Genomic DNA, 13484 nt, shown 5'->3' on the forward strand with positions numbered 1-13484 from the left:
GGTGCCACTGTAACCAGCCACACGGCCAATTTTGGAAATGCACTTGGAACGCTGGTGTGGCTTCCTTCCACTTTTTTACAGGACTGCTATTGTATTGCTATTATTGCTAATATTGCTATTGTACCGATATTTTTTATCTTTTTTGTTGTATTTCTATCCACTCCTGTAATGGAGCACGTGTTGGCGGGCTAGTTGGTTAAGCATGATTACAAAGACGGCGCCGAATAAAACAACACACGAAGAAGGGGACACGAGACAGCAACGTAAGCGCACTAACAACTTTGTTAGTGCGCTTACGTGCTGTCTCGTGTCCCCCTTCTTCGTGTGTTGTTTTATTCGGCGCCGTCTTTGTAATCCTGTAATGGTCCATCCTTGGACTGACAGTACAAACAAACAAACAAACAAACAAACAAACAAACAAACAAACATATCTTGCTGCAGATGCATGATTGCCTTTTGCAAGAACAGGTGCATACACGATTCTTAAGATGCTTAGAATCGAATGTGCAAATCACACACAAAAAATTCGTTCTTTCAATGGCTGTGTCTAATACTGCATACGTTGCCATGGCTCAAGAGTCTCAAGGGGCTATTATTAATAATAATCTGTATAATAATAACAGTTAATATACAGCATCAACGAGCATGTAAATAGAACTAGGAAGAAATGTAGGAAGGAGAATTCTTAAAAGACACAAGATTATGTGTCCAGGGTAGAGCCAGAAGATGCGTGTTTGGAATTTATTTCTGCGGTGCGGCTGCAAATGGCTCACTTCATAGAGTTCAGAATATACAGTTTAATGGTGTGTGGCAAAACAACAGCAACAGATTTCTTTCCTGTCACTCGTGATTTGTGCTTCACAGCACATGTGAAGCAGGGAAAATACACTGAGGACAAATGGTAAATAATAAAGCAAGTAAACAGACATGTATCACTAGGGAAGCATGCAGTCGAAATGTACTTATGTACTGAAATTGCCAAGCTTCATGAGACGGCCGTCATTGGTGAAAGGACATTACTGATCATACATTTATAAGGCTTCTCTATAAATATTTCAGACTAAATAGAGATCTTTAACAAGCAACAAAACCTCTGAATAGGCGTTTCTGAACACCATATTTACTGGAAAAAGTTCAGAGCTTCCATTACAACTTTTGTGACTAAACAATAAAACATATAAAAAGCTTACTTGAAGCTCAGCCACCTTCTCTGACAACGTCTTTATTTGATCAAGCACTGGAAGAGACAGTGCCTTAGCCAAAACAGGAATGAGTGCAACACAGCAGGCACCAAGGGAACTTCCTGAACTTCTTTTATATTTATCAGGATCCCTGCAGTGGACAAAGTCAAGTGAGGGAAGGCTCAGGGTTAGATGGGCCTCTCTGAAATGTATCACAGCAGAAACTGCAATGCATGCAGTTTAACCTAGATATCTAACATGCCTGCCTCCTTCACAGAGTACAAACGGTGGACTAGTTACTACACAAAGTGTTAAAAGTACAAGTGGTGTTTGACTATCTGGATTTCTTTACTATGCACCAAATGGTTGATAGCTTAGAATTTTTTGTGTTCCACCCCCATTAGAATGCAGCTGCTGCAGCCAAGAATCACCACCTGCCACCTCATGCTCAAAAACAGAATTCCATGGCCACCAAGACACAGATTCCATTTACTGTGTTCAAGCATTAAAAAGGTGCCTAGGCTTTTGTATAAGATTTTTCAATTCGAACTTCTAAAAATTTGCATCAAGCATGAATGCCCAGCCAAAATTGAGTTCATGAAATTCAACTGTGCAGACAACCAGTACAGTGTTTCCTCTAGTTCCATCCCTACTCTCATAGTTTCCATACTATGCACTATGCTGTCACAGTAATCCCTTATAAATTATTTCAAATCTTTATTAGTCAAGGAAGGTGCATAATATTTAGCAGCTCAGTGAAAAAAATACTGCATGTGTTACCTGCTGAGAGGACCTGAAGTAGTATTACACCGGGATCTTCCGATGAAGTTTTGAAAATGCTAGCTTCAAAGTCATTCAGACATTCAGCCAGCTCTGCATTGTCCTCAGAAACAGCATGCAAGCAATGGCCTGCAATAGACACCACAGAAATTGCCGTTTACAATTTTTATATGTTGGGGAGGGATGGGGGGTGTAGGGGGAGAAGGAACTGAAGGACACATACACTTCAATTCCATTAATTTGATGCTGGTTAGTTAAATCTGTCTGAAGGGTCTGGCAGTGGCAATTCAATGTATGGGCCAAGCCTTTGATTAGTTCAATCCCAATGTACACACCTCCAGTGCATAACAGCAGGAAAGAGGGGAGAAGCATTGTCTTCTAAATGTGCAAACAGTGCAGCTATTTCATTCTAGCAGCTGTCTCTTCCTTTGTTTTTAATTTACAATGGAAGCAGGGACAGACAAATTCACAGGTGTTATGCACAAAAGGAGAGAGGGGTGGGGTGGGGAGGAATCAATGATAAGGGAGCAGAATAGGCAACGAACAGCAAGGAGCTGATCAACTTTGAGGACCACTTGTTCCTTTCTCCAATTCTCTTTTCCAATTCTAGCCCAGCTGTGGGCGTGAGTGGCGTGGCTGAGAGCAGCCGCACGTGCTCTATCTTGGAGGCAATCTGCAGCAGGTACAACAACTACACGAGCTGTGATGGTTGGTGGCTTCGTCTGTGCTGTGTTCTCAGGCACCTAGCGTTGCACGTTGCATAATCTCAAGTTTCGGAGAAGCACTGAAACTAGTGGCAGCATGAAGCTTTCGCTCGCCGCTAGTGCCGCTCTTCATCACGGTAGCGTTCTGATAGTGAGTGTGTGTGGCCATCAAGTAAGATATGTTCATGTTTGCCTGTGCACGCGACACCATGCTTGTTAATTTGGAGAGTAAGCGAATGTTTGGCCCTGCAATTTACACAGCCATATTAACCTTAATTCATATAGCGGTCTAATAATTTGCTACCGCAATCAATGCTTTACCTTTCTGGAAAAACTGACATTTCTTGTGCAACTGAAACGGCAGAAAAATTCCATCATTTTGCTGTTTCCTTTAATAAGACTTACTGAGCATGACCTGCTTTCATCGAGATCAAATTAACCAAAGTGCACAGAACAGTTCACCCGTGTAGATATTGCCACGTGCACTCCTGAAGTTTTTGACCGCCCACCTTTGGCGCCACTTTGTTATTGCATTTTTGTTGTAGCTTTATGTGCATGCTCCAAGAATAACGAACAATTGAGCTGTCGGTCTCGATTCGACATCTGACCTTCAATATTGCTACTTGCACCGCCACCGAGTTTCCTTGCAGGCACAATTTCGCCCAATAAACTATATCAGTTTATTGCTCTTTGATGCATTATTTTTACCATCTTGCGCACCGCTGCTACTATGTGACATTACTACATGCCATCAAGGACCACAGCCAAGAAGCAGAAACTGAGGAGCTGCAAAGAAGCTGCCGAGGGCAGCAGCTGCCACCAGAATTCAGGGCCTTGCCTGTTCCAGTCAATCAGGTGAAGAAGGCAATGATCACCCCGATGGTGAGCACATCAACTGGCCCAGTCATCTTACACCAGCCACAGCAGCCACCGACCTTTCGAGGAGCCACATCCGACGACCCTGAAGAGTGGCTCGGTCAATTTGAACGGGTCACAACATTTAACTGATGGCCCAACATGGAGAAGCTGCAAATTGTGTACTTCTCATTAGAAGAATCTGCAAGGACAAAACCACAAAGCAACCCTCACCTCTGGGACAGCATTCTGAACGAAGAATGCGCTGAGCTTTTGCTTGAGATGAGAATTCAATGGCCAACCGAGACCGTTACGGTCTACGCAGAAGAACTGAAGTGTCTCTTTCATCAAGAGAAATGACTGAAGATAAGAAGGCCCGTCACCTCATGAGAGGCGTTCAGCAGAAACTCTTCGCCAGGTGAATACATAGCCCTCCAACCACCGTCGAGGAATTCATCACTGAAGCAGCTATAATCGAGAAGGTGCACATCTGCGGGCGACAGTACAAACACCACCTAGACGCAGTCCAAACCCACGACACGGATTTCAATGGAATCGACGCAGTCAGCCTTAGAGACCTTATCCGCATATCATCTGCGAAAAATTTGGGAAAGTTTGCCCGACAATTCAACCACAAGTAGCATCCTTCTCTGACATTAATAGGGAGGAGTTACAACAAGCCCTAGGCTCAACTCCACGGGCACCGCAGGTACTGCAGCCAGAAGGACCAACACCCGAAGTCATGAGTTAAACATCTGCACTGCAAAGCCAAGCATGACCAGCCAGCTCGCAGTGGGAACCCTACAGGCCGCCAACCCGCCCTCAACCTTACACGTTGATGCCACACCCGTAGCACTACACGGCACTGCCACAACAAGAGTTATGCTCGCCCAGCTCACCTGAACATGCATCAAACGACAACAATGCACCGACATGCGCCATTACAACCTATGACAATGCGACCAAGAATACATGCCCGGTGAATGTGTTATGGTCTGGATGCCAATCTGCCACTGCAGTCAGAGTGAGAAGCTGCTTCGCAGGTACTTCGGGCCCTACAATATTACCCGGCGAATAGCATCACTTGTCCATGAAGTTGTTCCCAACGGAGTGACACAGTCCCAACTTTCATGTTTTGCTCCCTTATTTTGTTTAAAACATCGGGACAATTTCTTTCCTGAGGGGGGAGGGAGGCAATGCCACGTGCGCTCCTGTAGTTTTTGACCGCCCACCTTCCGTGCCGCTTTGTTATAGTGTTTTTGCTGTAGCGCAACGATGCGCAGTGATATTATACTATTGATGTGTCCTTGAACTTTTGTTAGATAAACCGGTCAAATAATCTTGACGCGGATGCTACAAGGTTCTTGGAGCAAGCTATCAGTAACGAATGAGTGAGCTGCCAGTCTCAATTCGACACCGGATGTTCAAGCTTGCTACTTCCGCTGCCGCCGAGTTTATTTGCAGGCACAAGTTTGCCCACTAAACTGCATCAGCTTATTGTTCTTCGACACATTATTTTGACCTTCCTGCACACCGCCGCTACTACATGACAATATTGAGCGTTTCTAGCATTCCAACCTATGTCACTACTGCCCTCAATGTGTGAGCATTGAATCAGAATAAACTTAACAGAAGTGCCTACTTCCCCTGCTACACTCTTGTCATAGAGAGAATGCATTGTTTACTCGGAGCAAACAAGTAGCAAATGTTGCCTTGTTTGTACAGTTGTGAACGTGAAAACATTTTTCTTACGTTTTCATAGCATGGGAGCTTTAGGCTGAATATGCCTACAGCATATGGAGTGTACAACTCTCTAATCTCTTGACAGGAGCAGCATGGGATAAGAGGAATGGCACTTACCTACAGCTGTTGCTATCCTTGTGCCATATATGCCTACATCCATACAGGGAAGCAGCAATGTCCATAACCTTTCTCGGTTGAATACAGACACTGAGGTTTCACTGCTCTCACTGCAAGTGAAGACATAAGAAAATAGTAGCTACAATGAACCTGTGAAAAGGTGCACAGATGTGGTGCACTCACCACAAATTCCACAATAAATGTACGCCTTCATAAAAAACTTCAGTCTTTGAATCTATTTTCTCTTGTGATTCAGCAGGCTTCCAAGGAGAATTGTACTGCAATAAAGAGGAAAATAAGTTTCAGTGCCATAAGAACCTTCGCTAATGTCACAAGCAATGTTGCTGGGGTACCCAAATGTCACTGGCAGAACCTCAGTTATCAAAACATAGCAAAGAATGAAACAAGGTTCTAAGGGACTGTCCTGACATGTTTTTTATAATAATAATATTTATTTCCCACCAGTACAAAAGAGGCGAGACTAAAAAGGGAAAAACACTTGAATGAGTCTTGCCCCTTTTACAGCATTATTTCCCAGGGTTACAACTTGACAGTGTTTACATAGAGAATTGAGTAGCCGTGGTGGAAAGCGACATTGCTAAATCCTTAAGACTGATTTCATGGTCATAACATCTATGCAAATGTGCTTAATAATCAAGTTTTAGGTACCACAGTTATACTTTGCAGACTTCACTCCTACTTGAAGGGAAGGTGAAATTACTATGAATTGAGCAAAACATTGCAGTTAGCAAGAAAAAACTACACGGCACAATTTTTTTTATTCTGATAACAGAGGCGCTGATATCATGGCTAAATTACTCTGCCCAATTCATCTCCAAGATCTTCTAAAAGCATTCATTATTCTGACAAATGTGTGATGGTTCATTAAGAATAGTGGAAAAAATTGGGGGCCAATCCACTCTGTGAAGGTGGAATGCCAGTGAAGCTGTCACTGTGCTCTTAAATTTACCCCCAACCCATGATGTGAACGTGGTTGCATAGCAAAGCCAAATGAGTGCACGAAACAAAACACATTTGTTTGTAATTGCCATTTAGCATACTTCTTAGTTAATCAGCTTAATGAAACTTGGAAGGACTAGAGTTTTATCCTAGCAGACAAACATGGGCCTATCCATTTTCCTCCCATAGAAGCTCATGTATTGACAGCAGACGGAAATTCCATAACTATTACAACTTCACTGCGAACTACCTAATTGTGAACAGTAAATGAAACTCAGTGTGATGATAGTCGTCTTAGTGGCCAACTGTCATAATTTTGGGGGGGGGGGGGGGGGGTCGTTTTGATAAAGCAAGAGTGACGATAGGCATGCACACATTCTCGTATCACCTATGTTATTAAATGCATAAGCAGTTCTATGCCTACCCAACAAGAAAATTGTCCGCCACGTAAGACAATGAATGGCTCATAGCCCGTAAGCAAAGAAAAAAAAACTATCTACCTGAGAGTCTACCGATCTTGAAAATGGTGCCTAGTGATAACTAATCTATTGGAAATGTATAAGCTTATGCATAGAATGAAGCAATTTTGCATCAAATTCGGAAGCCGAGTTTTTGCACACGCAGATTTACTGACGGACATGAAAAATCCACAGAACCCTAGCCATAAACAGCATTGCTGTAAAATAAGACATGACGGTAGGTTTCCAGCAATAAAATCAGTTGGAAGTCAGCATCCGAGCTGCCCTTGTCTTATCTTGCACTATTCTTATGCTCATTCATTATTCCCTTGAGGTGCCGTTTTATAGTGGTGATGAAAATGAAAAACTTTGCAAATAAACCATATTTTTGACATGAAATCAAACCCAGCAATGAAAAAAGAAAGAAAGAAAGAAAGAAATAAGAAAGAAAGTACTCGATAGGTGGTGTGGTATGAAATGCTTCCGAAACCTGGAATTGCACACACCACCGCCAGTGATCTGGCAACAGCACGCTGCCGTGGGGCCAGACCAGTGGCCGTGCGAAAACGCATGTCGCTCGCCGCGTACCCTTGGGACCAGCGAAACACTGTGCGCGGCATACAAATCTTTCATGGAACTCCCTAGAGGACCCTTTTCATTTGCAGTGCCGCGACCATAGGAGCTGGCTCCGGGCACGACTGCACCCCTCTTTTTCATTTCTTTCAGTTCCCCACCTAATAGGATGGGTAAAGGAAGGCGCTCTCATGAGGTGTTTCCCTGATCCAGTAGAGAGGTAATCCTCAGGTGAACACGATCCACACTGGCCTCGGGTACGCAAAGCGCGCCGCCTGTTCACCGTTAGCTGCAAAGTGCACTAATTTATGCGAACTAATACCTAGTGCGGTTTGCCTGAACGAACACACGGATGTTGGCAGCTGCCACCCTCCACAGCACAGCAAAGGGTCCCAAAGCTGACAGGTGTGGGCCAAGGTGCAAGAATCGGCATGTACTGACGGATAAAAGCCGCACCGAGGAGCGAGTTCGGTACCGCGCTCGTGGCCACATGTGCATGATAACGTGAAGCAGGTTTTTGACCACCCTACTGTGCCCTTCGGCTTGTACCAACGCCTCCTAGAGAGCACAAGGGCGGTGCACATCGATCTGTGACATTATGCTACCTCAGCCGACTGCCATAGAATCTAACTGAGACGCTCCCAAGTAACCCGTCGTCATTTTTACATCACCACTTTGGTAAAGCTGGGCTTCGCAATGGAAATTTCGGTCCAAGTAGCATGATGTCAGAAAACAGAGTGCACAGGCCTGCTATATAGGAGGCGCTGCCTGCACATACTATGTCGATCGGCCAAGCAGCCGCGGTCAACTAGCACGTGGTGCAACGACTCATTTAAACCTTTACCTAGGTGTTCGAAGGCTGTAAAAATTTTTTTATTGCGATGGCAATTATATGATCACTCCAAGCAAATTTTCGCCGTCGTCCTCGCAGTCGACTTTGCCGTGAGGTTCCATATATATTTATGTATATGTATACTATATGCCATGCCATGCTATATGACATGCGGTATATACGGGTTCACTCGCGTGATAACAGCAGCAAGAGTGCGGCCGCTAATAACTTGATAGATTAGATTATGGGGTTTTATGTGCCGAAACTACGATCTGATTATGAGGCATGCCGCAGTGGGGGACTCCGGAGATTTTCACCACCTGGGGTTCTTTAACATGCACCTAAATCTAAGTACACAGGTGTATCACATTTCACCCCCATCAAAATGCGGCCGCCATGGCTGGGATTCGATTCCGCGACTTAGCAGCCTTAGCTGTGCTTAGCAGCCCAATACCATAGCCACTAAACAACCATGGAGGGTCCCAAGAAACTTCCGGTCACGGGCTTTATCAGTCTAGTGTACCAGAATACAAAGCACGTTTTTAAGCTGTTTTACTGTGTGGAGAGTCTATTTTAAAGTATTGAGATAAAAGACATGCTCATTCAAGGCTAATACATAAAATTTTCGCATAAGCTTACCGCAACATTCACTTGTAAATTTGTCGTTATGTACAGAGGAAAAGTGTTGAAAATCTGTGCGTTTAGATTTCACCGCACTCCTGCTACGCAACATCGCAGCCAATGCCTTTCTTGCTCGCTAAATTTAGCAGGCTAAGTCAATGAGCAGAACCGGAAGCCGTCCAGGGCCTATGTCTGTAAACAGTGAAAGGGTCTATATGCTGGTTATATTGCCACACCATTCGATCACTATATTTGCGGATACTAGGTATTACGTTTTTGACAAAATTGTTCCTCAGGATTTTGAGAGTGGCAGCCCACAAAAATATGTCACAAAACAAAACACCGACAGCGCATTGCCTTTTATCTTAAATCTTCTCAGACTTAAACATTAAAAGAGTGAAACAATAGCAGAGCTCAAAGCTGAAAACAATGTGATTTTATTGGCAGCTGTGCACTACCTCCGGGAGCAGCCCAGGAAAGAGATTTGAAACGCACCTGATACGGAAAAGTGGTGGCAAAGTTACTAAGAAGGATGTTGGCTTTATTAATAAACATAAATGAAATTGGCTGATGGCAGGATTCCATCAGAGGACCCCTAGTACAACAGCTCGTTTTTTACTTCGCTTACATTTACCTCAATTCATACTGCCACTACCGCTACGAGTCTTACAATTCGTGTAATATCTTAATATGTTGCTATCGCATTCATTGCTTCACCCTTATAGCAAAACTATGATTTTTTTCAAAGCAATTTTTGCAGGTAATGAATTTTGTTCTCTAATAATGCATTCTGCATTCTAATAAATCTGCTCTTGTCCTTTGTACAGGCCTTGAAGAAATTACTGCCTGATGATTCTGCACATTCTAAGGTGGTGAAACGAGCAGTAGGAATGCTGTGCAAGGAATCGGCTCTCCGCAAATCGTGCATGCACCAAATGCGGTCTAGTTTCTCAAACCATCTAGATCCTCAAACCAAATAGGCCGCTTTTTGGAAGCTGGTTTCTCTTTGATGGTAGTCAATGCTGTAGCCGAGATTCTGCTCCAAAAAGTGAAGCTTGGAGCATGAAAGGCAAGAGCAGAGGTCCAACGACCGAAGTTGATGCCGGAAGTTATACCCTATGTGCACAAAGTGTCACACAGCTTTTAAGGTTGCAAGCCATAATGGTATGCTTCTTGTTTTTTCTGCGCCCAACAAGCTTTTGAAGCTGTGCCCTCGAGTTTGCTGTGAAAGCACATAGGGTTGCCGCACTAGGTATGAGAAGCCCTTTGTTAAGTGCTCTAGAGGGGTTGTTTATGTCATCCCTTTGTCTAGTGGGCAGTTGTACATCGGCCAAACCGAACATTGCATAAACAACCGCTTAAGAAAACATGCGCAAAAAATAAACAAGGAGGAGGATAAGGGCACACATACGGTGGCCCATGTTACCGCGTGTGGGTGTGATGCTCGATTTTCGGAGATGACCATTCTAGGCAGGAGCGGTAACGCTTCTGTAAGGCTTGCACTAAATGCCTTCTTTATCAAGAAAAACAGATTGGGCATGTGAGTGAGCCGTCTATCGCATTACTTCGACTTTGAATTCAACTTGCACAACTGCCTTTGGTATACATGAGCCTCTTCATACTGTTCTGTTTGTGCATGCATGACTAAAGGATATGTCTGTAAAATCTTTCGCTGCCATTAAACAGTTGTGAGTAGCCCTTGTCTTTGTCTCCCTTTCTTGTGTCTGTGTTTTATTGCGCTAATTTACCTGCTTTCAAGATTTTTATATTTAAAAATTAATGAAACAGAACCTGATTTATAAACTAAGCTTGTACAGCGAACGTTATGCATTGAAAAAGTTCCGGTGTCAAGTGGAAATTTTTCTGCCGTGTAGCATTTCTGACTGATATGTTTCAGTTGTCTTATGTGTTACAATAACAAGTTCTGGTCGGGATGGATGAGTGGCATAAATCTTTTCAGCACATATGAAATATAGGAGAATGTCTACAGTGAAGTTCTTGATGCAAGCTCTAGCTTCAGCATATGAATTTCAAGTTCTTTAGAATGCTAAACGCATATATAGCTTGTGGCAACTTGTGTAAACCAGCTCGCAATGTTGTGCACTAGAATAAAGAGTAATTATTAATATAATAATGCGATTTCAGCAAGGCCTCCAGTTGCGTGAATGTTTTTTTTTGGAACTACCTGCAGCAGATACAAAATATTCAGTACAGTTTTTCCAAATGCTCACAAGAATGTGACAACGCTCCCGACAGATGAAACGGTGGTGGTACCATTTAGTCAAATATTCACGGACAGGAAGTGTATTCAGTGTTTATGCACAGTGCCTGACAATATTTCACGTCAATTAGTGGGTAAACAATGGCAAATGTTCATTATGCACTCACGTCATACAAGCTTAGTTTGCATGGAGACACCATTCATAATTTAACCAAGCGAGGAAGCACAATTGGCGAAGCGCCCTGCTGATAGCTTTTCTCAAAGTCTGCAGCAATAAATCGACGCAGGACTATTTTTTTCGAGAACAGTGACACATAATCATAGACTGATATACCTCTTAAAGGGTTTTCACTTTTATTTTTTATCATGGAACCCAAACCCAGGGAGTGCCGCGCATATACCACAGCTGCCTATGCTGGAGCCGCACTGTTTTTCATCTAGCAACATGGCCGCCACTGGCTTCACTCACTCCCGTAGGCCACGGCAGAGACCACCAATCCATAAGTGCATAATCTCCTTCGGCAGACCCCGGGTGAAACACTTCGAAAATAAAGGCGTTAGCATATATGCATGCTCTTCTAAAGAGGGTGGTAGGTCTACCAGGCCCTAGCGCCCGCAGGGAAAATGAAAACTTTAAGCCTACGGCAAGGCATTTTTCTGGTGAAACTGCTCATCATTATGGAGCGGCCCTGGACGCCATTTTCACAATGACAGACACTGCACTTTTCAATTAATATGCGCCATTCAGCACATGCAGGTGTCGCCAAACGAGGCGGAATGTGGCAGAGGGCAACAGCCAGACTAACATTGCAATGGAAATTATCACTCGAACGCATTAACTTTCAAGGTGACTGTCGTAGGCTGAAGAATAAATGCTGAATTACTATAAATACTTTATTTATTTATTTATTTACTTATTTATTTATTAGGGATACTACCGGACCGGTCAGGACCAAGATAGGAGTGGAGTAATAAAAATACAAAAAGGTGTACATACTAGACAGAACACAATCCCCGTCCAATCGGTGCTGAATTGCACACTTTTAAAACTGGACTTTAAATAAAGGTCAATGAGAAAAGCTTCGAGGATAACGTGGAAGGCAGTCATGGAAACGCCAGGCCACGAGACGGCACTAATTCCACGCTACAAACAGTGTCGTCAGGGCCGCGGGGATGGCTCACTCATCGACCGGCCGGACATCCTCATGACATGCAGCGCGCACCACCAGGTCCCAGAGGCCACGCACGCCTCTCTGGAAGCGCTTCATATTTCCCGTCATCGTGGCGCGAGCGTGCGCGGCCCCATCTATTCTTAATGAGTCCCCCCATGATAATCAACATGCCCTTTGTGCCTACGCCAGAAGGGCATCTCAAGACGGCAAGCAGTGCATGCCATCGGCGTGTTGTTGTATATTTAAAGTCAGCACCTCGGGTCAATGATGGACGGCAATATGGCACGATGGCCCATGTGCACACGGCGAACCCTTAAACACTTACGTTGAAGGCTGATGGCCTCGCCTATACCACGGGGCTATGTGTGGCCATGTACAGTTGGCTAATCACAAGCACTGGGCACCACCAACCTTGGCAGTGGCACCCAAAAGCATCCCATCATCTGTTTGAAACCCAACAGAATGTGAAATAAGTGGAAGAAAGACTATAATAGCAGTAGCGTCAGAATTAGTATGGGAGGAACTTTCTTTGTATGCAAGCCATTCTGCATCAAAGCTATATTCCCTTCAGTCACTAATTTTGAAGGACTTCTGATAAACGTGTCAAAGTTATACAATTTTTTTCCAAGGCACAACACTCCAGTGAAATAAAATCAAGGTCGTAAGATGATGCTCTGTGTATTTTCTAGCGAGTCCTCATGATTACAGAATAATTAAATTTCAATTTAATGTGCAGTCATTCATATCACGTTTTTTTCATGAACACTCACAGCATGTGAACAAGTTAGATATTGACAGCAAGCATTACAAGAAAGGAAAAACAATTATTTCACCATTGCTAAAATGATGCAGCATGCTGTACATCCCATCAAACATGGTAGTGCCTTCACCAAAGTACTTGCCGCAGTACTCAGTGCACTAAAGCCAAATAGAGCCACAGTGAGTATACAAGGGATTCAATTTATCAGCGGCTCAATGTCCAGTTTTTTTTTCCATGCCATCACTGGACAGAACAGGCAAATATAAGTAGCATACACAAATGTGTACACTGAGACTGAAGGGAATATTAAAAAGAACATCTACAGCATTACTTTTTCTTCTCTTCCTTAAACAATACAAACCGCCTAACTCCCACCAAGCTGCTTGCATTACAGTAATGCATTTTCTTCTGAATCAAACATATACACAATGCCTGTCAACAAGAAAATTTGTGTTACTGGTATGAAGTGTGTGTTGCACCACAATGTGCCAGATAGTGCTTACCAAA

General features: G+C 43.6%; 1 protein-coding gene across 1 annotated transcript in view; it reads right to left on the reverse strand.

Moving 5' to 3' along the window:
- LOC142560040 (HEAT repeat-containing protein 3) overlaps positions 1-13484 on the reverse strand; it is a 62083-nt gene that overhangs the window by 22695 nt on the left and 25904 nt on the right. Inside the window, 5 exon segments of the mRNA XM_075671809.1 lie at positions 1191-1298; positions 1301-1332; positions 1962-2090; positions 5381-5490; positions 5564-5658. Of these exon segments, the coding sequence (XP_075527924.1) occupies positions 1191-1298; positions 1301-1332; positions 1962-2090; positions 5381-5490; positions 5564-5658 (474 nt within the window).

This window comes from Dermacentor variabilis, chromosome 1, assembly GCF_050947875.1.
Source record: "Dermacentor variabilis isolate Ectoservices chromosome 1, ASM5094787v1, whole genome shotgun sequence".
Taxonomy (NCBI): domain Eukaryota; kingdom Metazoa; phylum Arthropoda; class Arachnida; order Ixodida; family Ixodidae; genus Dermacentor; species Dermacentor variabilis.